The 26,989-nt window shown below is 39.6% G+C and overlaps 1 protein-coding gene across 2 annotated transcripts in view; it reads left to right on the top strand.

Moving 5' to 3' along the window:
• The window catches only part of stard9.L (StAR related lipid transfer domain containing 9 L homeolog), an 84,190-nt gene that overhangs the window by 15,854 nt on the left and 41,347 nt on the right, over positions 1-26,989 (top strand). Inside the window, exons 3-7 of one of the 2 annotated variants that reach the window (XM_018231062.2) lie at positions 874-990; positions 20,213-20,329; positions 22,566-22,598; positions 23,503-23,564; positions 24,114-24,226. In XM_018231062.2, coding sequence (XP_018086551.1) covers positions 874-990; positions 20,213-20,329; positions 22,566-22,598; positions 23,503-23,564; positions 24,114-24,226 — 442 coding nt within the window. The remainder of the gene's footprint in view (positions 1-873; positions 991-20,212; positions 20,330-22,565; positions 22,599-23,502; positions 23,565-24,113; positions 24,227-26,989) is intronic. The other variant, XM_041573288.1, reaches the window with a different exon arrangement.

The raw sequence follows: 26,989 nt of genomic DNA, 5'->3' as shown, positions 1-26,989 counted from the left end.
AGAAAATTGTTTAACTGAGAGTGTATATTGGATTTCTTAGGGTAACCCTGGTCTTTTCATTTCCCCTTTTCACATTAATCTGCTTAAAAAAACTATAACTGGTTCATAGTATAAAAATTTTCCCAGACTGCAAAATCTGCCACTGAGCTGAAATTATGAAAACCATTGTAATGTCTGCTGTAAATCACCCAGTCTCTAGTTGCTCTGCTGGAGCAGAAGGCCAGTGTTATATATTATTAGAGGAAAAGTCTGTTTTAGTTATAGAAGAAGAGTAAAGCTGTAATGGAAACATCTGGGTAAAATTGAAAATCTGGAAATAATCTGGAGAGTGTAACCCTTTGTAGAATCCTACAAAAACTATGGTTAGCTTTAGGGGTTTAAAAAATAATTATAGCAGTAGGCTGCAATAGAGATTGGATTTTTAAAAATATGATTTTTATTTTGTGTTATAATGGTGAAAACAGCACATTTGGATGACATAGAGTAGAGGTGCAAAATTATTATCAGGAATTTAAGCAGTCATACGTCATGGCCTTCAACCCTGCTCAGTGGATCTTCTGCTTTTGATCTTGTATAGGGGAGCAGGGATGCCTAAGAGAAGGATTTTAGTGTAGTTAAGAAATGAGCAAGGGGGATCTAAAGGGACTTGAACAGTAATCGTGCCATGGTAAACAAGTCATCGACCCATTGCGTGTCATATGATTCTGACTGAATTACTTGGAACCAAGTAAGCAGTCAGTATTGAGCTCTTCGTTGTTATCATTTTCTGAACCGTGTTTTGCATAGAAACATTTGCAAATGCTATTGTTATGTGTCAGATGAAGGAGCAGTGGGAAAGTTTTCATTTGTTTCATATTATGCATTTTTTTTCAGCTGGACCATAAACCAGATGGCTGTGAGGACACTAGGGAACGCCTCATTGAGTTTGGCTTTGACTCCTGCTATTGGTCTGTTGATCCTGAGGATCCCAAATATGCATCTCAGGAAATGGTATGATGAATCGTTAATCCTACTGTGCTAAAGACTTACATACTAAAGCAGAAAGTCATTGTCATGAATGCTGTTCTAGAGTTTACAGGTATGGGTTTCCCATACCTGTATATAAAATATGTTTCTTCTTTTTATGATTTGAGCATAAACAGACTAACCTTAGTTGCCCATGTAGATCAAATTGGGTGGAAACATTTGGTCCTCTTATTTGACAACATGTCCTGATCCAGTTTGTCTTACTCTGTTTGCTTTTTGATAAGTCCAGTTCTAGCCTATCATTTATATAATTTAAGTGCAATTTTTCAATGCTATTTTGTGTGCTTTATCGAAGTATGCGAGAGGAAGGCAAGCTCAGACATGTGTGTTACCTCCTGCCGATGAAACAATTGTATCACAGCTCAGCTGTCCGACTGATGTCCATTCTGGCTCAGAACATGTTTGTCTTGGTACAAATACAAGCTTTTGACATAATGTTTTTAACAATGACAACAAGCGACTGTGAGTATAAGGTTAGGTTATGATATATATTAAACACGCTGACAGCACTAACTGTTTGGTTTGTGTTTGTACCTGCAGTATATGTAAAAAACAAAATGGTTCCCCAGTTGGTAATAAATGCACAGTTACAGTTGGCCTGTTTTCTTGGTATCAATCTTTCATTATTGATATTAACATTTATAAAGAGCATTATCTGCAACAATGTACAATAGACTGGGGTTTATATGAAACATTCAGCTCGTACAAATTGATGCAGATGGTAAATAGGGCCCTGCTCAATAGAGTATACAGTCTAAAATGAGAAGGATGTGTGAGAATCAAGGTGTGGGGATTGGTAATATCAGGGGTCAAGTAAGAGAAGTGGCTTAGAGTATTGCGCCTAGCAAATAGCAGTGGCCTATAGTGTATACTGAAGGAATGCTTGGCAAGAGTAAGTGTTGTCAGCATAGATGTGATATTGAAAACCATATGATAGATTTATAGACCAGAGAAGGGGGTATACAAAAGTGAATAATAAGACACATAGGAGAGAGCTTTCAGAAACCCCAATAGGGAGTAAGAAGTTAAAAAATGATACTCCATTGTAGGAGACAATAAAAGAGTGATTTGAAAGGTAAGAGGAAAGCCAGATCAGGGGAGTGTCACAAAGGCCAAGAGACTGTAGGGACTGAAAGAGAAAAGGATGTCAAAATCTGCTGAGAGATCTAGGAATATATATAAGGAGAAGTGTTTTTTTGGCATTTGCATAACAAGTTATTGGTGAGTCAGATTGTAAGAATAAGAGAGAAACAGGTCATCTGATTGTGTAAGGGGATTAGAGATAAGGGGAAACTGTAGATGGGACAGAGATAGCTAAAACTGGATGGATTGATAGCCTTGATGTTCTTCATTCGTGCACAAGCGTATCTTAGTCATATGTGCTCATTCAGACCATTGCTTGATCAATATTATGTTGGTCATCAAATCAATAAATAGCAGCCTGTTTAGCCTTTGTATAGGCACATTTAGTGTAAAGTCACACATAAGGGGTCATTCACAATGCCACATGCAAAGTGCAAAACAAAGCTGCAGTTGGCCATTTTTTTTTTTTTTTTTTTTAACTCTGCAGAAGGATTTTTGATCCAGCACACTGTGCAGAGTGTAGTATCCAGGGGACGCAAGTGTTCCCAGAATAAACACTAAGGAGTGTGCTCTTACGTGATATGACATGTGCCATAGACCTTTATGTTGTATGTGCTAGTTAGAAGCAGATCAGCACGCACTGTTAGAAAACTCTACTCAAGGGAACCACTTGTGTTGTCATTATCAGATCACTACACTTCAGTCTTCTAATTTGCACATGCTAACAACTTCGCAGAAAGAGCAACTTCCTTTTATTGGACTGATAATGGGGTGGTGGAGGAGTGTGATCTTTTCTCCTGATTTATAAACCAAGCACAATGCCTCTAAAATAATATAAAATCTTGTAACTGTACTCGGTACACTAGAAATTGAAGTACCTCCTTATGTTCTGCAAGCTAAGAATGTACTCATTCTTTCTGTGCAATATATGACTTCTCTGTACAGTAGCAGTATATGTGTATACTTTATTTGTAAAGTAATTTTAAGGAGCTGCAGAAAAGTACACACAGGGAGGACAAGTTACATAATACATACAATAAATATACACAACACTTCTATAAGGACATAAAGCTTAAGTGCTATGTGATAAGAGACACAGTAGGAAGGAGGTCCCTATACCATAGAGCTTACTGGCACAAATTGGAGTGGAAAGTACACATGGTAAAGGCATTGTCCCGTAGGTGCCAGGGCTAGACTAATGTTCTAGTGCTCCAAAGGGTAGACTCTTAGGGGCAAATTCCCTAAGCAGTGCAAATCCGCTAGCGAACACTTCGCAACACTTCGCAGGCGTAAATTCGCCAGGACAACGCTAATTCCCTAAAATGCGAAGTTGCGTCAAGGGCACCGACCGCTGGCGATGTTGCACTAGTATTACTTAGGCAAGCAAAGCAAAGTTGCACTAACGTTGGCTAATTTGCATACTGCGGGCAGTCAAAGTTAAATGGACGTATATGTTTCAGCAAATACATTACACATGAGCCCAGTGTATAGTTTATGCTAGGAAATGTAGGGGGGAACCCGGGTACTCAAAAATTTTACGGTCTTTTGCAGGAAAAGACACCAGCGTTTTTTGGGACTTAGAAAATTTTTCAACAAAGGCAAGTCTGGTGCAAGAGGTAGTTAATTTGCGGAATTATGTCCGTTCGCCAGATCGAAAATTCGCCTGGCGTTAGAGTGCGAAGCAACGCTAGCGTCCATCTCCTTCGCTAGCAAAGTGACGCCTGCACCCATTAGGGAATCTGCGAAGTTCCGAATTGACGTCTCGCTAGCGTTAGTAACTTCGTCCTTTAGGGAATCTGCCCCTTAGTGTGTGTGTGTGTGTGTGTGTGTGTGTGTGTGTATATATATATATATATATATATATATATATATATATATATATATATATATATATATATATATATATATATATATATATATATATACCATGTATACAGTCAGGGTTGGGCTCGGCCTTTGGGACACTGGGGGAAAAAATCCAGTGGGCTCACTCCGGCCCAGGTCTGTTCCCCGACAGGCCACCCCTGTTAAAAACAGGAGATATGCATGGAATGTTACACGACAAACGCAATGTGGCTGCACGCATGCATGTGGGGAAGTTGGAATTTTGGAAGTCGGGAGAGGAGCCCTGGTGGCTGCCAGACGGGCCCTTGGGGTCCCAACCCTGGTTTGCCCCAATGCCCAGTTCAACGCTGTTTACAGAAAAACAAGGATTATTTCATTCCCATAGTGTAGATAAACATGTTTAATAGATAAAATGCCCAAAATACAACTATAAATTTGCTGCATATCTTAAAAAAAATTATAAATCCCCCAGAATGCCAGTCACTCTATCTGCACCTGATATTTTCATTGTGATATTAGATGTGTAGTTGTGTATTTTTTTAAAAGGAAGAACCCTGCAGTGAGTAGCATTCCTCTTGTGTTGGCAGAACATTTGTGCGCAGATCCACCTGCCCAGTGTATGCTGCTCTCACCAGCAAAAGCCATGGATTTTAAAATATTTGTTTTTTAAGGGTACTGTTATACAGCATGCTCTCTCATACGGCATGAGTTGCTTTTTTTTGCAATGCATGATGAGAAAATATTTCTCTGTCTGTCTCTCTCTCTCTCTCTCTCTCAAAATCTTTCATTTGGAGAGCCATTTTCTGATAGGATTTCCCACTGATCCACTTCACACTGTGATTTTTCCTTTATACATAGTCAGTGTAACATTGTGATATGGAACAACCAGGCCATTTGTATTGATCAGTGCATTTGGGAAATAATGAGAAAAACACAAATTCTTGTGTGCAGAGAGCAGGTGCCAATTTCACAGCTGCTTTGCACAATAATGGTAAATGGCCTGGATTACTGAGACATAACATCACTCTCTTGGCAGTACCCCTATCTTTCTTCTTTGCACGTTTGGATGAGTGTAACATCTTAACTAATACTCAGTGGAAAATGTTTTTCCATATATGGAAGAGGGGGCATCAGTTCCAGGGCTAAAGCCATGTGTCAATGTTACTCCCCTCTTTCCTCTTATCTGGCTTATATTCTGGTTTAATAATTATCTTATCTCCTTTCTAGTAAAGGTTTAAAACTCTAAACTTGCACAAATTCAGGGAGATTGATTTTTAGGTTCTTGCAGATGCCTTAGACTCTCTCTCTCTCTCTCTCTCTCTCTCTCTCTCTCTCTCTCTCTCTCTCTCTCTCTCTCTCTCTCTCTCTTTTCCATAAGGCCAAAGCTGCCTTGTGGATATTTGAAAGTAGGCTGGTGGAGGTAGAGGTTGGGGGTTGGTAAATTTGAGCCAGAGATGCTTTGTAGAAGGATAAGAGACAGGTTTTGAAGGGTCAGTGGAGCTTGAGCAGATGTGTGAGGTGTAGGAAAGCTAATGAACTAAATAGCAAAAGTGGCCATCTTATTAGCTGCATTTCTAAGATGTTTTTGGCTGTGTATGTACGGTATAATAAATCTACGCAATAACTATTCTGGCTATACAAAGCCCAAGATTAATTTATGCTACACCACAAAGAGGGCAAACAGTCATTTTAATTCAGACAAATTAGAAAAATGAACAGTGCTACTGATTATGCACACTCGCATGCTTAGAACAGTATCTCAGATTTATGCACAAAGAATGTGTTGGAATGACGACTGCTCAATTCATAGGTTCCACAAACCACCAATGTCAATTTAAGATGCAGCTGCTAGAATCAATGGATTTTATTATTCAACATGAACTGAGGGATCTTCAGCAAGGTCAGTTCAGTCTCAGCTGTCTATTATAGAATGTGCCTTGGCACAAGATTTTGGTAGAGCTCCCTGGAAAGGATTGTCTGGCTTTTTTTGCTGCAGTGCAGAAGAAGCCAAGGATAGAAATGCAGAACACATGGTTAGTATTCTCACATCACACTCACAGTCTCTGCACTGGAACAAAGGATAGTGGGCTTTTTTTGTATTTACATCAGGGGTGTCAGAGCTGTGGCCCTACATCTGCTGCTGAAATATAAATTCAGCATCCGGTATCTTCTGGATATTTGGCAATAAATAACTGGTGGACTAAACAATGAATGGCCAATATATATCTATATCTATATCTATATCTATATATATATATATATATATATATATATATATATATATATATATATATATATATATATATATATATATATATTTGTTCCTGCAAACAGTCCCTGGTGTTGTGAGCACGTGTATTGGCACTTATTCATACTTTTTTTTATGACACTTGTATTGGTATTACTAGATGCCTAGTGCAGGTTGGAAATTTTGTGATGACTTGCTATGGGTTCAGTTATGTTGGAATTCTGGGTAAATTTAGAGGTCTTGACTGGCTGTTTGTAATTTGCCTAGTTACTAGGCTCAAATCCTACCTATTATGCATGTTACATGACATAGGACCACTGTAAAGCTGTGTTACAATTCCTTGTAACTAAAATTATTGTTGTATTCTGCCAGCCGCTCACAATGTGGATCCATCCTCCGTGCTCTTCCTCCTCTTTAGGCACAGGCATAATGTTACCAATAGGCACAAGACCAGCGTGATCGGACATATTTTTCAACGGTTCATCTCAGGTTACAAAAATCAGTTAGTTATTTGTTTTCTGTTATTTAAGATATCATTTTTATTGCGAGAAAGAAGCCTGTAAATTGATTAGAGAAAATGCACCTCGGGCTATACATCTGATTGAGACTTCAGGGGAGAAGGGTGAAATATATTACTGTATATGTGTGTGTGTATATCTCAGATCAAAGCTGCCATTGCACCTGCTCATGATTAAGTTTCTTTTTGAGTTTTAGAAGGGCATTATACCCCCCCCCATGTTCAACATGAGTTCAGGTAGAAAATTAGATAATCCGTGCACAGATAAACAGAAGTCCATTATGCAGGGGGATAATTTGTGCACTATTTCTCAAAGACCAAACATGGAGCAGCTTCAGTTTCCCTGTTTGGCTCAATAAACAACAAAAGCCATAGACAAGAGGCAAACAGTATGTTTAGCACAAGTCTTATTCATTGCACTCACGTTGAACAAGGAGGTATACTGCCCCTTTAATTTTTATTATTTGGATATTTTCCTGTCTGAAGCAAGACTCTACTTTCGCCTCCATACAGTTTTTTTCACAGTCTCCACATAATGATATGATTGTGCTCTGCTCTTATGCTTCCTACAATTATCATACTGTCAAGTTATAGGGAACAATGGGAATTCTGTGTTTGATAATATAAAGACTTGTAAGCCTTGTCCATGAAATCATTTTCCTTTTTACATTACATTATGGGTCATTGTTTAAAGATATTTGTTAATACAGAAGGGCTACCAATTTCTCCAAATGTTGAAATGTTCATTAGCCTAATCTTTTTTTAGTCTGCCTTGATGCTTCATGCAGGGAGTTGATTTGGGTCACCCCCCCCCCATATGCACAAACTTCCAATTTGGTGAACCATTTTTATTGGATCCTTGCTTACTATATATTGGCATAAACAGGAAAATCTAAGAAATTGCATAATCTTACTAGTAACAAGGTCCTTTCCATAATTTCTTAGTGTGTGTAATACACATTACTACTGTATGACACTTTGGTTTATTAACTATGTGTATTCTAACAAGGCCATCCCTTTAAAATTGCTTCTAGCCAAGTTAAGTACAGTATAGTAGACTTAAGCTGGCCATAGATGTAAAGATTTTTAAAAGATCTTTTCGTTATCGTTAGACCAAGCTTAACTTGAAACGATCGTTTAAATTTCCGATTTGTCCATCAACGTAAAAGACCATTTCAAGCGATATTGTCTAGTTGAAGCCAGGAAAACTGATGGTAGCTGCCTGCTTGGCCCTGCAAACAATTGGACAATAGATAGATTTCACTGTGACCAATGAAAATTTTTTAACCTGGCCGATCAATTTTCTGACAGATGTTGGAAGAAAAATTGTTAGATGCACGATCGTTCGATTCCCACTAACCTCACGATAATTTGATGGATTGGTTGGATTGCACTAAAATCGTTCGTGCACCAAAGAAAACTTGGGCCTCTTCGGAAAACGAATCGCCGCTTGTGATTAGCGCCAGCGTTTTTTCTTTTTTGCTGGTGCATATTCAGGGAAGGCTTTTGGGCAGATTGGTCGCTGCAAAAACCAGGCGATTAGTCGCCAGGCGACCAAATCTCCCCAAAACGCCCTGTGTGGCCTGACCCTTAGAGCAACTAACCAGCTATTTCGTCACTCTAGTGCAGTTAGATCAGTAAGAGCAAGTCTCTGAATGTCTGGTCTGTTGTGGGTTAATGCATTGGGGCCAATTTTTACCCATGTTCATAAATCAGGGCCTTGAAGCGCAATGCTTGGTGCAGTCTTCATTCTCTTAGAAAGGACCAAGGGAAAAAACGTAAATGATCTCTAAACTGTCAACTGGTAAATGACAATAAATAAAAATATAAACTTAACTGTCAGAGTAATTCACATAGCATACTATAGCCCTGCTGTTTCTTATTATTCTTTCCTTGCTGATAATTAGCATTTATATGTCTGATTGCAGGCTAACACGTTCATCGCTTGTCTCCTTAGACCAGGGGTCCCCAACCTTTTTTACTTGTGAGCCACATTAAAATGTAAAAAGAGTTGGGGAGCAACATAAGCATAAAAAAGTCCCTTGGGTGACAAACAAGGGCTATGATTGGCTATTTGGTCGCCCCTATATGGACTGGCAGCCTTCAAAAGACTCTACTTGGCACTAGACTTGGTTTTTAATCCATTAAAACTTGCCTCCAAGCCAGGAATTCAAAAATAAGCACCTGCTTTGAGGACACTGAGAGCAACATACAAGGGGTTGGAGAGCAACATGTTGCTCACGAGCTACTGGTTGGGGATCACTGCCTTAGACAAACACAATGTAATTGTCATTCACTATTATGCGGATATTTATAGAGGATGCGCAAGCCAAGCTATAGGATATCTCCTTCTCTTATGTATAAATACACGTCATATGAGGCAGTGAAACATTCCAGCACAAAGGTATATAACGAAAAGTCTTATGAATAATACATTGTTTTCCTTTAACTTAGGTGGCAGACTGACTAAGAACCAAAAGGAACTATAGTAAAACAGGACGACATATATAGAAGGAAGGAAGCCGTCTGTATAAATAAAAATAGACATGTGGGCTGGTAAACAAGCAGTTTCTAAAGTTCTGTCTTGGACTCTATGACACATTAAAAAAAAGAGAAGGCCTCTCAGGGGAAGGCTGTTGTTTTTATATAGCATTGTTTGTACATTTCCTGACTTTGGCCTCCAGCCTCCAGGGAATAATAGACTGGCACGTGGGTGGCTTTTGTATGGAACAAAATTTTACTAGAACTCACTTTGCTTTTGCACAAAAAAACACATTGTAGTTCCCTTTATGTTGTCTAAAGAAACTGTAAACATTTAAACTCACCTGCAAGAAAGCAAAATAAACAAAAAAAAAAAAAGGCTAATCATTTGTTATCACCTATCCAACTATGACCTGACCCTTGACAAACCTGAATATCACCACTCTTGTAGTTTTTGGTATTTGTTTGTATGTAAAAATGTGTGTGTGTTATCTGGTGCTGGGGTCATGTTTACTATTTTATAGTCGTGACTGTTGCTCCATGGCACCAAAGCCAAGCCTTGGGATTTGGTTTGAACAAGAAAAGTGAAGGAGATAATAAACAAAAGTGGAAAAACACAACCAACCAAATAGTGTTGACCCTTGTCCTCTGAGATTGTTTATATACCCTTTAAAAGAATACAGTGAGAAAGAATAGAGCAAATACCCCATACCAGCAGTGCAATTCTACCCACCATACTACTACCCAGGACTAATTTGGGATCAGTTACAAGAAAGTTTTTTTTTTTTATCAGTTTGGATAATGTTCATGCACGTTTTTTTTAATTTTCAAAGGAATGAGTCTCAAAATGAGCGTCAAAAAGGGTGGGATATTTGGTGGCACGACATTCAAAGGAATATACTCCAACTGCTGCTTTTCTCCAAGAAGAGGAGCTCTGGCTGGCGGGTTGTGGGTGTCACCTACCCCTAGTTCTGACCCTTGAGGGGAACTTCAGTACCAGCACCAGCAGAGCTGTGTGTCTTGTCCATCCCTCCGCCTGTTGCTGTCATCTCTCTCACATGTGCGGTAACCTTGGGTGGGGGGGGGTAGTTTTTTTGCCAATCGCTGGTGCCTTGCCTTGGGCGCACATAGAGCGTAGCTGGGTACTGCTGGTACACGTAATAAAAAATTATTCACATTTAGCTTTTTGATGTTTTCCTCTAGGTGAACTAAAAACAAAAGGTGGCCATACAATGGGCCGATAAAAGCTGCAGGCTGTCCGAGCCATTATAAATGCCGATAGTACTTAAGTGCAACCCGAGCTTTCAAATTACAAAGGTAATACAATATTAATCAATTCTGCTTTATTGGAAGTCTGCAGATTGGATGGATTTGGTCTTCAGCCCACCCAGGGACTCCACTAGGGCCGGAACTAGGGGTAGGCAGAGTAGGCACGTGCCTAGGGCACAAAGCTGGGGGGGGCGCCAGGCACGTACCTGCTCTGTCGCCTACCCCGTGTCCGGTCCCGTCTCTCCGCAACTGCCGCTGGTATCTTTCACGTAAATGCGCTTCTGCGACAGTCACAGATGAGTGGTGAAATGACGGGCAGGCAGATCCTGCTTTCAGTAGCATTTGCATTTCTAAATAACGTCAAATCATTTCAAGCTGTTATCAAGTTTATATTGCTTGCTCGGAATTACATTTGTTTTTAATAATGCAGAATTTTATATTTGGGCTTACTTAAACCTTTAAAGGCAATTTTAAAAATAAGCCATAAAATTAAAAAAAGTAAAGCCATAAATATGAAGCAGCTGTCTGTTTAATTGGAAACAGATATTCCCCTTCCGACTGCAGGGGGTGTGTGTGTGTGGGGGGGGGGGTTTAAGTTTTCCCCTCATTTTACATTGTTGTTTTGTGGTCCCACCTATATATTATGCACTAATTTTACATTTTCCTGGATTTGACGAGAGAGAGATATGTATGTATGTTGGGTTATCATGTTTGCTAAGTCATTTCTGATTGATAATCTCCTAAAGGGCAGCAATTTGTAGCTGCCAAAAGCCATTGTGTGCCCATCAGTACATTTTCTATGCTGGCAGCTGATAATTTAAATTGTTTGAAGGATGTGGAGACAATAACGGCACTTGGGAGATGTCCAAAAAAAATTTGTGCATTGTAGAAGATATGTTTATAATACAAGTGTTACAGATTACCAGGTTAGCGCTCCTTGATATCAGTACACCACACATTTATAATCCCAGGTTTATATAAATATTCACAAGTTATTTTCAGGATGAACAGTTAACAACAGTACTAATCATACATTACTATGAAATCCACTATACAACCCAATTATGTGACAGCATTTCTCTTAAAATTATCAGGATTAAAACAATTGCATAACCCCAGCTGTTACAATGTGGATTTTCTGCACATAGAACTTTGTGGCATAAAACACTTTTTATAGCGATATAAAAACGTACTCCGAGTTCCCTGTATAAATCATTTACTTTACAGTTTAAAATAACACTTAAGCACCCCCCCGTACATAAAACAATTGACCTGTATAAAAACTTGTTAAAATTTAAAATGAGGGAGCTTCTCCGTTCCTTGCTGTGCGTGGTATGATATGACGCCACGTAAACGTTGTGTTCTTTGTCACTGCGCCTAATCTTCCAACGGCTCTGGGCAGAGCAAACGTCTATGCATTTCACAGTTTGTGCTTTCTCAAGAATGTCATTGTGATATTCTAAGAGTCGATATTGCAAACTGACAATAAACATATACCCCATATATAATAAAGACAGCGCTAAGTTTACCCAAGAGTAAAAACCCGTAGCACTGAATCAGCCAGTAACACTTACTGGTTGCCTGTTTTAAAACCAAAATCCTATTGGATTCTATGTGTTTTTGGATAAACGTAAGGCTTTTTAGTATACATGGGGGATTGTTTTGCTCATGTGGAAAGCTAAATCTTATAATTTTTGAAAATGCTTCCAAATCTCGCAACAGATCAGTCCAATGCAGCTGTATGCCTTTGTGTAAAAGGTTATACATGTGAGCCAGAAGCATTACTACAGTTGGGACCCCAGCCGGTTCAAAGGCACCATATGATCATTTTGTGTGAAAAGCCAAAATAATACATTAACCCAATAAATATACACAAAGGGTATATCATAACATACTTTTCATGTCACTGTCACCCAGCTTGTTTATATCATCTTACTGTTTTGTGTTCTAAGATAAAATGCCTGCCTGCCATCAGGGATAGAACCACACAGACAACATCATAATAAAGAGATCCATTCCATGTGCAAGCTAGTTGTGTTTGTGGGTGTAAAAATATGGGTATTTTGGCAATCCTCTTTATGGCAGCATTTTGACAGCAACTAACCTCTTTCCACTCTCATTAGTTTAATATTTGTACAATATTTGGTGCGTGTATGGTGGGAAACGGGTCGACTTGGATATCGGTCGGCTCATCGATCGGGCTGGCCTTTGAAGGCATCTGAATATTGGCCATTGTTAGTGCTGAATTGTCAAATGCAGGTAGAATTCTATTGTTTCTATCTGTATATCTGTATATTTCCTGGAAAGATCGTAAATGTAATGTCTATGGCCACCTTTATTAGAATTAGATCCATTAATTTATTAGAAGTAGAACCATGGTACACTGGTGAGCAGAGGTCACATTATACACAGCTAAGATTTAACGGAATGCAGAGTTTTCAGCATGCATGTCTTAAGACATTACTTGTCATGTTTGTGTGGATTGTTGGTCGCTGGGAGTCCTATTGCTTTGTCATACATACTCCACTCTATGGACTCCCCTTTGGTTACTTAGAGACAATGGAACTTCAAACATCTCTTCCTTGCTTTAATCATAGTTTACCTGCTGTGCAAATATTTAGCAAGGTTCCCTCAGCCACCCTGTATACACACAAATGTGCAGTTTTCATTGCATTCTGAGGGCTTGGCCAAATTTTCAGCTCACCCCCCGGGCAACATACCTGCCTGGAGACATTCTTGTGTCAGACTGGGGCTTTAGGGTCCCTTCACAAATCCAGATTTGTACAACAGCAGTCAATGCAAATAACTTTTAGCTGAAGCACTGTGTGGCTCTGCTGCTGAAGTAATGCATTTCATGGCTATAAGCAATGTAAATGTAAAGTTCCCCATAGACGCAACGATTCTTCTTGCCGAACGACCGATTTTAGGGAAGCCCGACCAATCCTTCAAAATTATGGTGCGGTTAGTGGGATTCGAACTATCGTACATCTTACGATTTTTTGGCCGACATCTGTCAGGAAATTGATCGGCTAGGTCAAAAAATCTTTTGTCGGTCCCAGTGCAATCTGTCTATGTTTGCAGGGCCAAGCAGGCAGCTCCCCTTTGTTTTCCTGGCAAATTGGTCTTTTTAGTTGATGGTAAATTCATACGATCGTACAATCGCTCTGAGAAGATTGTGGTCTCACGATCAGGATCTGATCTTTTAAAAATCTCAACATCTATGGCCAGCTTTAGTCATGTTGTCTGTACTTGCATAACAGTGCACTGTTCAGCTAAATGGGTTGGGACCTCTCCCTAAGCTCTCATTTAACTTGGTCAAACTACAGAGGAAGCAGATCCTGCAGCTGCAGGGGGCCCAGGAGGTATAAGGACCACCAGGAGGTCCTATAACCTGCTTCCAGGTGTGTTGTGGCAAAAGGCCACTCCTGGTAACTTTTAAGAGAGAATCTCCGGTTTTCATACTGGGAATTTGGCTCTTCTAGTGCAGAGAACACAATTGTGCTCTTCACTAGCTTTATGGACCCCCCTTGGACCTCCTCCGACTCCAAAAAGTTAGAAGGGGGGGCAGCAGGGACACTCCCTGACATTCTCTGTAGAATTTTTGTTCTGGCAAATTCTGAGCATTTTAGTTTATTTCATGGGTACTGCTGGCCCTTTTTCAAACTCGCTTAGCTTTTGCTGAAGCTGCCCAGCAGCTCCTGAACTACAACTCCCATAATCTCAAAAGCCCCAGGAAGTTGTCATTTATTAACAACAGATTGAAAACTCCTATCCTTAGTAATAATAATAAATTTTTTGTGTTTAAAATCATTGGAATCCAGATTTGGATAAGGACAAACTGCATGACAGCACTCTTTGGTTCAACTGCTGGACAGAGGAAACGCCTTAGAAATAAACATTGTTAGTTTTACTTCTATGCAAGTCTTTTCTGCAAAATACAGATAATTCTTAGCAATCTGAGCAGCATTGTATCCTAATTACAGTCATTTTAGGGTGCTGTTAATGTATTTGTCTAACTGTACAGATATAATTATTACCCCTGAAAGACATGCCCTCCTATTTAACTGGTGGCTTTTAAAAACCACATTGGAAGTGGCTGTACCATGTGTTGTAATGTATCGATTTGTTCTGCGAATAGGCTAATCAGTTTGATGCTGTATGATGTCTGCCCGTGTATGGTCGTTCCAGTCACCTTACCTGGGTCTGAGGCCAAGAAGAACAATAAATTCTAGTACTCTTTTGGAAGGGCCCTCCTCACCTCTTTTTTTTGGATTATCGGTTGTAACCTTGTATGTCCAGCGGATACCCCCATTTATTGTACAGCGCTGCAGAATATGTTGGTGCTTTATAAATAAATAAACTACTGACATTTATCGCCCACATTAGCGCATACCTATCAGGGGGGTGAAAAAGCATACCTGTAAATATTGATGCTAATCACTGTTTCAGGCTTTTAATAACACTGACTACTGTTGAATATTTAGTGTTTTATCTGTACATTTTGTTTCATGCACAGCTGCAGAGTGCCAGCCACATTGTATGATCTCTTTGCTGACTAATGGTGTATATTAGGATGAAATATAAGACCTTAAATACTCTGCTCATATGCACAGTCTAGCTGAGTGAAACCAGATGTTGAATCACAGCCATAGTATAGCAGTAATAAGATTTTGGAAGACGTGCAGAATTGCCTTGGCTCTGAACCAGTATTCTTGGGTCAGGGTGCATCTGAGCATGGGATTGATAGCAGGGCAGATCTTGATAGAGGATATAGATGGGATATCAGATGTCAAGCTATTAAAGAGCACAAAGTTGGAACAAATATTGATTGCATTGTCACTCCCAAGATCACAACAAGAAGGCACAGGACCCAACAGCAATATATTCTTTGGGCCCACTGATTCTCCAAACCTACATGGATGATCTCTTTTGAGAATATGAAATGTGTTGCCTATGTGACGAGTTCGCTAATGAATGCTATCTAATATTGGCTGTGGCCGGTGTTCCCACAAAGAATTTTATGTGAATACACAAAATTTTGTATTTATTCTGACCTGCGCACAGTTTTTAAAAATGCGCACACAAGTTTAAATTGTGCGCACAAAATAATATTTTTGCACACATAGCCGAGAAGGGATTAGAGGGAAAATTGGCTGTGACTGGCATTGGCAGTTTCCTAATTATTGAAAGAGGAAGAGTGGTTTATGCCCTATGTGTCATTAACCTTAGAGACAGCATCTGGCAAACACAGCAACAACCATTTCTCCATTAATGGAACAGTTCCGTCACTTCCGTGTAAAAATAAAAACTGTGTAAATAGGCTGTGCAAAATAAAAAATGTTTCTAATATAGTTAGTTAACCAAAAATGTAATGTATAAAGGCTGGAGTGACTGAATGTCTAACATAAGAGAACAGAAAAGAACACAACTTCCTGCTTTTCAGCTCTCTAACTCTTGATTTAGTCAGTGACTTTAAAGGGGGCCACATGGGACATAACTGTTCAGTGAGTTTGCAATTGATCCTCCGCATTCAGTTCAGATTCAAAAGCAACAGTTATGACCCATGTGGCCCCCTTAAGTCACTGATTGGTTACTACCTGGGAACCAATCAGTGTAAACCAAGAGAGCTACAAAGCAGGAAGTAGTGTTCTGGCTATTATGTTAGACATCCAGGCAATCCAGCCTTTTAGGAGGCTTCTACATTCAGTGCGGGACTAGCACTAAGAATTTATAGATGTTACATTTTTTCCCTTTAAAGCCACAATTAACTCCCTAACTCTTGAATTCGACCAAATCAATTGTGGATGTTTTGCTATTCAGTCATATGCAAAAACTATGAATCATGAATCATAAATCCTTATTCGCAACCAGTGCAGTTAAAAATAGCACAATATCAAGCAATCTGTAATTTGTTTTCATTAGTCTACTACAATTTAGAAAATAATAGCAATAACCTGACTGGTTGCTGAGGGGAACTGCATTACTACAATTTTCTTTACACACCTAGGGGGTTATTTATCAAAGATTGAATTTTAGAGTTTTTTAGACCTTGAATGAACTCACAACTTGAATGATTTCTAATTTAAAGAAATAACTTGAATGGAAAAAACTGAAATCAGCAAGTTTGGGATTAACAACCTGAAAACTTGAATTGATCGAGTTTTTGGCAAAAAAAAAACCTTTGAATTCCTCCTCCTCCAAAAAACTCATACATTATGAAGGCTATTAAAATCTTCAAATGGTTCAAGGGAACTCTGCCATTGGCTATTTTTATACATGACCTTGACAGGTTTTAGATGGTGTATTTTCGGATTCAAGCTATATCCAGAGTCTGGGGTATAGTAAATATACTAAAACGTGGGGTTTTTTTAACTCAAAAAATCTATTTTTAACTCAGAAATAACCTCAGAAACTAAATTTTTTTTGTGGAAAACACAACTCGAACCTTAAAAATTTGCCCCCTAATTTTCATTATATCTGTCTTTGTAAGACTGGAATATGTTTGTAAACTAAATGTGAGCTTGTTTGTCAGCATACACAAGCCCTCGGAAAGGTGTGGCAGTTTAAAGCTACGTTCACATAGTGAAGTTGCTTAACAGAAAGTAAACATTGTATAATATCTGCAATAAAAGGTTTGACTTTGGTGCTTATATACTAAAAACGATGTGCTGTTGCTCTGTTTGCTCTTCTCATGTAATGATTGGGAATCCATAATGAACGACTTGCACAGATTACGAAAAAAACTGTGTGTGAGACATGCATTGGTAGAAGGGGCTCGAACCAATGAAAGACCTTGGACTATAGCTTGGAATCTTCTTGCTCTTACCTTTTGTCTCAGCTTTTTGCAATGTGCTAGATCTTTTTACAATACAGTAGGTAGGATCACAATCTGTATTGTACATGGGTCACACATATTTGAGTGTTCACTATAGAAACACACTTCTGACAATGTCCTGACATCCGTAAGCACTGGCAGGCACAGCCTTGGCTTGTTTGTGCCAAAAGACTGGATGGATTTTTTTAGTGAAGTAACCATTTTCATATCCAAATCTCTGCTGGTCAGTTTAATGCGGAGTCTGTCCGTACACAATGATGTCTGGGCACAAGGAAGTGGATCAACATTTTCTCCTGTGGAGTACATATGCCAACATAGTAAAGGTCTATTGTGAAATGGCTCTAAGGTCACAGCTACACTGCTGACAAACGCTGGCCAAGAATCAGCCCTTACACTCGGATCAGCACTATTCTATGTCTGCAGCTGGACACACTGAGTTGGGCTGGCTGCGGGCAGAGCATTTTTCGGTGCTGGGTGTGGGAATGTCTTGCTAGCAGAGAATGCCTTGTGTGACATAGGCCTAATGCACAACACCACAGGGGGTTACATTGTTCTTTATCATACATAAGATCTGTTCTGGAGCCTATAAAAAGTTAAAGGGATACTGTAATGGGAAAAAAAATTTTTTTCAAAATGAATCAGTTAATAGTGCTGCTCCAGCAGAATTCTGCACTGAAATCCATTTCTCAAAAGAGCAAACAGATTTTTTTATATTCAATTTTGAAATCTGACATGGGGCTAGACATTTTGTCAATTACCCAGCTGCCCCATGTCACGTGACATGTGCCTGCACTTCAGGAGAGAAATGCTTTCTGGCAGGCTGCTGTTTTTCTTTCTCAATGTAACTGAATGTGTCTCAGTGAGACATGGGTGTTTACTATTGAGTGTTGTTCTTAGATCTACCAGGCAGCTGTTATCTTGTGTTAGGCAGCTGTTATCTTGTGTTATCTTCCCATTGTTCTTTTGTTTGGCTGCTGGAGGGGAAAAGGGAGGGGGGTGATATCACTCCAACTTGCAGTACAGCAGTAAAGGTGGCCATACACGGGCAGATAAAGCTGCCGATATCGGTAGTTTGGACCGATTTGACAGCTTATCTGCCCGTGTATGGGGGCTTCCGACGGGTCTTCCCGATCGATATCTGGCCACGATATCGATCGGGAAGGTTGGGTTTTTACCCGTCGGAGCCGCTTGGCACATCGTAATTCGATCGTTCGGCCGTACGGCCGAACGCTTGAATTACCCCCGATATAGCCACGCAGTTTAATGGCATATTGGGGAAAGATCCGCTCGTTTGGCGATGTCGCCAAACGAGCGGATCTTTGAGTCTATGGCCACCTTAAAGAGTGATTGAAGTTTATCAGAGCACAAGTCACATGACTTGGGGCAGCTGGGAAATTGACAAAATGTCTAGCCCCATGTCAGATTTCAAAATTGAATATAAAAAAATCTGTTTGCTCTTTTGAGAAATGCAGAATTCTGCTGGAGCAGCACTATTAACTGATTCATTTTGAAAAATTTTTTTTTTCCTATGACAGTATCCCTTTAATGAAGATGAGATGCGATTTCAGGAGCTGACAGGTTGCCCCACTTGGGTATCTGGGAAGAATAATCAACCTACCCTCCAGCCTATTACCCCTTGTTGTTGGGGACCACTTGAGGTCACTAAACTCAACATTAAGGGAAAGAATGCTCATCTCATGACCACCATAACCCATGCAATGGATTTCTGTAACATAGTAAAGTCTTAATGGGTTTCATTTCCTTGTGTGCACAGACCTTGGAAAGAATAATTCAGTAGGCAAATCTTTGTATTGACTGTACATATTTGTACATGTTGATTAAGCCAACTTCTATTGTAAAAAAAGACTGATGCTAATCCATTTCCCACAAACGTAATTATGATGATAATATTGAATATGTGATGGGTATGAAATGTGTAATGGAAGTGGGGGAGATTTGAGAAGCTGGAAAGTTTGCCTTACTTGTGTATCTGGGAAGTATAATCAACCTACCCTCAGTCTGATATTTATAAAATAAGTGGTTTATTCCCTGTACTATTCATTGGTGGACATGACTAGCTATGAGTGAAAATCTTCAGTGGGTTTGGATTTGTGGTGAAATTTTGCATTTCACCATGCGCAAATATTTTCATGAAACCAATGCGAATAAATGTGTCAACATAGATCCCAATGTAAGAGTGAAAAAAAAACCACCCATAGACTCCAGTATATTCAGGAAAGCTTGCCCATAGGCTCCAATATATTTTTTTTATGGCAATTGACTTCTGTGCGTTTTGTCAAAACGGAAATTTCTGGTGAAGTAAATTGGGAAAGATTCACTTATTATAAGACATGACTTAATTATTTGGTCTTGTTAATTCATTTCTTCTCAGTAGGGATGCACCGAATCCAGGATTTGGTTCGGGATTCAGCCTTTTTCAGCACGATTCGGATTCGGCCAAATCCTTCTGCCCAGCCAAACTGAATCCAAATCCTAATTTGTATATGCAAATTAGGGGCATGGAGGGAAATTCCGTGACTTTTTGTCACAAAACAAGGAAGTAAAAATAGTTTTCCCATTCCCACCCCTAATTAGTATATGCAAATTAGGGTTCGGATTCGGTATTCGGCCGAATCTTTCGCGAAGGATTCAGGGGTTCGGCCGAATCCAAAATAGTAGATTTGGTGCATCCCTACTTCTCAGTGGGGGTGTTTGTGTTATAACTGATTGATTGGTCCACACATGCAATTTAGTGAATTTGGCAATAGCTAGCTGGCCAAAATGTTAGAAAGTTTGTTATAAATTACAGTTATATAACTGCATAATGATAATAAACAGTTGCCAAAATGTATCTTTTTGTGGTCCTATTTTGTCTCTATTAACGTTATATCCTTACATTATATTCCAGGTTTTTCAAGATTTGGGTACACTGGTTCTTTCAGAAGCCATCAGTGGTTATAATGTTTGCCTCTTTGCATATGGACAGACGGGATCAGGGAAAACATATACCATGATGGGGACACCAGTAAGTATTATCTGTTAAGTCTGCCATGAGGTTAAAGGAGTAGTTCACCTCACCTTTTAGTATGTTCTAGAACATCCTAATCTTAGTAACTTTTTAGTTGGTCTTGATATTTTATTTCTTACAATATTTTTCTTTTTTGCTTTGTCTGCTCTGTGAGTTTAAAATACTGATATTGTTACCTTTTATTATTGGTCTTTCTAGTCAGGACCTTCCATATTCATATTCCAGCCTCTCATTCAAACCACTTAATAGTTGCTAGGGTAAATTGGACCCTAGCAACCAAATAGCAGCTGAACTTTCAAACCAAAGAGCAGCTTAACAAAAAACTAATTCAAAAAGTACAATATACAAAATGAACACAAGTCTCAGAATATCACTGTCTACATTATGGTAAAAGTTAATTTGAAGGTGAACTACCCTGTTCCTTTAAATCTGATATGAGAGCAAAGTGGATGATGGCCTGCAGAGGGACAAGTTGTAAGAGCATCATGCCAACACAGGGCACTGGACTATAGAAGAAATTATAGACCATTAAATAATCTATATATGCAGACAAAATTTTCTGAAGTTTAAAAAAAGGGCAAGGACTAGAATTGTTGAATTATATTGAGCCCTTGCAGTGACAGAAATCCCTCTCACCAAACTCATTATTAAAGCAGAAAAAGGCTCATCGTATGAACACCATCACTAGGGTTGCTGCCTGGCCTGTAAAAATGATGGTTGATCCCAATGTAATTAATAAGGAAAATAAGATAAATATATATGAAGGCCGGTATTTTTTTTTCAGAAAGGGTGACAACCCTTACCATCACCCATGCAACAGATTTCTGTAATGTATTTAAGAAAATGTTCCTTTTTACATAGTAAACACCTTTCCTCCCTTCAGCCTTAATGGGTGTCATTTCCATGAGTGCACAGACCTAGGCAAGAATAATTCAGTAGGCAAATCTTGGCTTGGCTTTGCATATTTGTAGGGTTGGACTGGGGGGCCTGGGGCCCATCGGGGCTGCTGACCAGGGGCCCCCTCCAGACCTCCCTGCTGGGGCGCCACATCGACAACTGCGTGTCACGTGCGCCATGTTTTTCATGCAGACTGGGCAGGAGGCTGCAAATCGCTGATCGGGTTTTTTCCCGGTGTCCCGCCGGTCCAGTCCGACCCTGCATGTTTGTACATATAGATTAAGCCATGTCGGATGTAAAAAAAAAATTTATTGAATGATGCCAAAACAATTCCAAGAATGATGATACTGAATATATAATGCAGACAATGATTTATTCATGGGCAGAATGGTCCTGGCTTCCCTTTTTATGTCATGTCATGTCCTGTAGTAGTTGTCAATGTTCCACTGTATGCAGCCTTCTTCTCTCTGCTTCATATATACAGGCTGGCTCAGTTCCAGAGAAAAAACACAGTTTACAATACACAATGCACAAAACGGCACCATTCATCCAGCAATGATCAGCGAATGGGTCTGCCTATGTTGATATACAGCAACTACTAGTCCCCCCAGTAGCTTTAGTGGACAGATGGATGATGCAGGGAGTTGTAGTATAACAACATCTGAAGGCCCTTATCCGAAGGGGGGGGGCATGGCCTGCACCCTGGCCCGGGAACTACTTGTTCCATTACTGATTATTATTACTGGATTTTACCTTCTATAGGCTCAAGTCCAGTGCTGTTTCTTCTATGAGGCAAGTTGAGAACTTAGCCCAGCACTTTTTAGCCTTTAGTGTAGACAATACAGGTGTGTGCGCTCTACACTAGCAATGCTGGTCCTCGGGGTTGGGGGGCAAAAGGCCTTATAAAATCCATGCATGGGTCTGCTATTAACTTGCAAAAAAGATAATTAAACAATTCTATTTTTGGTAAATCAGCATCTGCAAAGAGCAATGGCCATACAGGTACAGATATTGTTGTACAAGCACAACCCAAAGTTTCCAACCTGTCTGAACAGAAACAATTGATATTCATGACAATAGTATCTTCCCACATTGTTTGCGTGAATGGAAACTCTGTATTTGACAACAATATATGTGTGTTTATATGGGTAGCTTTTAGTTATTGTGAATTTCTGCAGAAAATAAAGGTACAGGCCTACAGGGAAGCTTTATTGTATGGAGGCAACCCCTGAATAGAATCGTGATGGTGACCATTGTGTAGTGTAGTTTGATGCTACAGTAATTGCAGTCTAGACATAACGTTCACATCATCCTCATTGTTTTTCCATTTCTGCAGGCTTCTATTGGACTGACACCCCGAATTTGCGAGGTATGTGTTCCCACTTTTAACTATGAACTTTGTACATTAAAGGTGCACTGTATATGTTTTATGTTAATTGTAAGATCAGTTTACTAATATAAAGTAGGCAAAATCATTATTCAATACAGTTAATAGCAGAAAACCTTTCCCCAGACAGGTGATTCAGTCTGTGGTGTGTTTTTTTCTGCTCATATGTCCAGCAACAAAGAAAATAAGAGGTGCCACTCATGCCCGCCAACACTTAAGGTGTTCATACACGTGCAGATAAAGCTGCCGATATCGGTCGTTTAGACCGATTTGACAGCTTATCTGCCCGTGTATGGGGGCTTCCGACGGGTCTTTCCGATCGATATCTGGCCACGATATCGATCGGGAAGGTTGGATTTTTAACCGACCGACCCGTCAGAGCCCCTTGGCGCATCGTAATTCGATTGTTCGGCCATATGACCGAACGCTCGAATTACCCCCGATATAGCCATGCCGTTAGTGGCATATCGGGGAAAGATCCGCTCGTTTGGCGATGTCGCCAAACGAGCGGATCTTTGAGTCTATGGCCACCTTTACTTATGTTCAGATCACAGCTACATGGCCAGCTAGGTGGATGGCTAACTTGATGTCTTACTGTCTTACATGAGCTGATCGGGAAGATATCCGAGCCGTTAAGTGCTTCTCAGAAAAGTTTCTATGGTGTATTATCTTCTGCATATTATACAAAAAAGTGAATTTTATATTGAAGTACATGTTAAGAATACAAATTGAAACTCAACATGACACTGATGTATTTTTATGCTAAACATTCATTTGTAGATATAAAGAAAACAGTTCCACAATACTGATTTCTGTTCTCCTACACATATAGAGGTATTTGTTTTATGTTATTTTTCAGTAAGACTTTTGTCTCTTTCATTTGCAGGGTCTCTTTTCTTATGACGAAGGTTCTCCTGAAACTCCAAACTCCTTCAGGGTTGAAGTCAGGTAAAGTGGCAAAGAGACTCTCTGCAAAATTAAAACAAAATACCCTCTGTATTTTATATTTGAAACTTGAAGTTAACTTTTTGTATGTAATAGAACAACTTTTCAATTGGTCTTCATTATTTATTTTTGATAATTTAATTATTTGCATTCTTCTTCTGATTCTTTCCAGCTTTCAAATGAGGGGGGGGGGGGTCACTGACCCCATCTAAAAACAAATGTTCTGTAAGGCTACAAATGTATTATTATTGCTACTTTTTATTACCCATTTTTCTATTCAGGCCTCTCCTATTCATATTCCAGTCTCTTATTCAAATCAGTGAATGGTTGTTAAGGTAATTTGGACCCTAGCAACCAGACTGCTGAAACTGCAAACTGGAGAGCTGCTGGAAAAAAAACTAAATAACTCAAAAACCACAAATAAAAAATGAAAACCAAACGCAAATTGTCTCAGAATATCACTCTCTACATCATACTAAAAGTTAATTTAGAGGTGAACAACCCCATTTAAGCAGGAAACTAATCATTTCATTGTTTGTGGTATTTTTTTAGTTTTCTGGAAATCTACAATGAACGTGTCAGAGATTTATTGCACAAGTCTGAGGAGAAAAAACCTTATACTCTCCGTGTTCGGGAACATCCAGAGAGAGGCCCATACGTTCAAGGTATCCAATGTTACTTTAGACTTCTCATAAAGTCTGTAGAGGAAGGAAAGCTTGTTAAATAAATACACTGTAGTACTTTGTCTCGACGGAAACTAGTTTGGGGCTGACAATAATATATACATTATATAGGTGTAGAGCAGGCATTGAGGAGCCTTCTCTACCCCATTATGGTTTGGTCCTCTCCCCTAGTTGAGTGCCCAGGGCAGTGCATCAGAGCCTCTTTCAGACTTTGGAGAGTTATGTGAATTTACTTTGGGAGCTTCTTCTAATTCTCCTCAATAATATATACATTCCCCTAGTGGTTAAATCCACAGCTATAGGGTTAAGACAACCTGCGATTGTCACTGGTGCAGTAGTGGCTACAATATGGAATGGTTTCATCACCAATATAAGTGAGTGAAAAATCAGTGTTTCTTGTGTTGGCACAAGTTAAACATGGATGTCACAGTGTTCTGGGCAGCCTGTAGTGATATGTGGCCCAAGATATGTGGAGGTCTAAACTCAGGCTTTTCAGCCACTAACTACGGTTAGTTTCTATGATATGACAAGCAAGGGTCCATAAGTAATTCAGTATTTGTATCAGAGATACAGAAGACATTATATTTACACTCCTGTCTGTTTTTATACCTTTTTATGCATTTTTCATATGTGTACGATTGTAGGGATACCTATGGGATGTCCAGTAAAAGAGTAAAAATATATGCCTTATAGGAGAAAGACATTGATGTCACTGGTTGTCGTTGTGGATAGAGGTCTTGTAATAAAAAGGGGAAGGATCACTTGCACTAGGTGCTTCAGCTGAGGAGGCAGGCAGTATAGCTGACAGGCAGGCTGGAGGCTGAAGAAGGCCTCACTCACTGCTGGAAGAAAGTATTGATGTTGGGGACCAGAATGCCCAAGAATAAGCATTAATCTGGGATAAATTACACACTGCAAGAGAACAACCTAAGGGTGTAAGGCAATCGGGGTAAGAGCAGTTCTGTGTTCTAAATAGGAGAAGTACCTGTAGTTGGTTCCCCAGATGATACTCCTTAGTATAAGGACCGCAGTGGAAGGAGACTTAGGATATAATGTCCTCCCCTGGATGATATGCAAGTAGAATATTTGGAGAGAGTCACACAGATGCCATGTTTGTTGCAGGTGGGGAGCTTACCCCTTTTATTGTAACCACCTGTGCATCAACTTTTCAGGGGGTTCACCCTCCCTTCATCAGGATGAGAGGCAGAAGAGTCATAGGAAAGGTGAAGAGGTGCGGTTTATTCTAATATTGGATTCCCCTGGATGATATCCACTATGGGTGTCTGGAACAATGTGGGTCGAACTACTAAACTGATCCAGTTTAAGTAAATATTTCTACAAAGACAACATGGCATTATCGTTCTGAATAAATGCTTAAGAACCCCGGTACCTAATTGATTCTAGTTAAATACAGTTTGCACCCTCCACTCCACATTAGTGAGTACCATCTATGTAAGAGTCCTATATAGTATATGCTCTACTGGGAGTTTTCACTTGTCAGGCCTTGTGACAAATGAATTAACAGCGTGTTTGAGGAAATGACGCTTGAAACAAAATATGTGTGAATTTGATATATGAATGTTAGTAGGACCTGCTTTACTGCTTGGCATTGTCATAGATAGTGCCACACAGAATACTGTTGTGTTAATGCAAGCAGAATATAAAATAATTGGCAAATCTTGGAACTGGAAAGTCTGGGCTGTTAACTAGTTTATTGCTGAGCTCTTTATCCCATCTGTCTTGGTAGTCTGGTGAGAGCCGTAGCCACTCGACTGAATCCAGCGTGACACATGACACCATGGAATTGTTTGTGTGGGCAATGCTCAAAAGAAGTGGCTTTGTTCAATTTCCTTTTCCCCATGGCAGCTCTGTCATGAACTAAAATAGAAGCATGTGAAAAATTGGCTTGTGAAGCCAAGAGAGCCCTGGGGAGCAGCTTTATCTGCTTTCATGCCTGTGTTTAGTATGGGCTGTAATATTTTTATATTAATCTATTACTTTAACAAATGAAAGCAGACAATTGCCCTGGCTAAAGATGGTTTCAGTGTGCAGGATTAATAATCGCTTCTTTCCCTCAGGGGGATGTAAAAGCAATATTAATGCTAATATACAATGACCATAAATCTTTAATTAATGCGCATGAACCCTACAGTTTATTGTTTCTCTAAACGTCTAGGCTGCTGCCGTCCTTGCGCCAGAGAGGCTATTTGCTGGCAGCTAGTAAAACTGTCAGTAATGTGTGTGACAGCAGTGCACTACTCATATGAGGTGTACAGTAGTCTCCATACATTCTGCAGGACCACAGATTGGGCACTATAATATATGGACCATGTACTGTATTTTTATAAAGTACCAGTCTATAAGGAATTTATGAGTAGCAGGTAGTTCAGTGGTTAGCACTATTGCTTTGCACTGCTGGGTTGCTGGGCACTATTAGGCGTTTGTATGTGTAGCAGTTTTAAGTTTGTGGCAGTTAAAGACTGGGTGCAGGCTATGTGTTTGCTGACTGTGATGATATACTGCTCTCTAGTGGGTAAATATGTTTTTGGCAGGCAGCCTAAATTCTGGGTAAAGTTATTGTACCATGTTAGCCAGTTATTTTGTGCCGTGCAATTCTGGGAAATCCCTGCCCTAGGGTGGATTCCACATCCAGTCCCTGTACCGGAAAGTTACCATTTTATGGCACAATAGTTTATGCCTTTATGAGGTTTTCCAGAATTTTAGAAAAGATTGAAAATGGTCTTC

Source organism: Xenopus laevis, chromosome 8L (genome assembly GCF_017654675.1).
Source record: "Xenopus laevis strain J_2021 chromosome 8L, Xenopus_laevis_v10.1, whole genome shotgun sequence".
Classification (NCBI taxonomy): domain Eukaryota; kingdom Metazoa; phylum Chordata; class Amphibia; order Anura; family Pipidae; genus Xenopus; species Xenopus laevis.
This window is presented reverse-complemented; position numbering and strand designations above follow the sequence as displayed.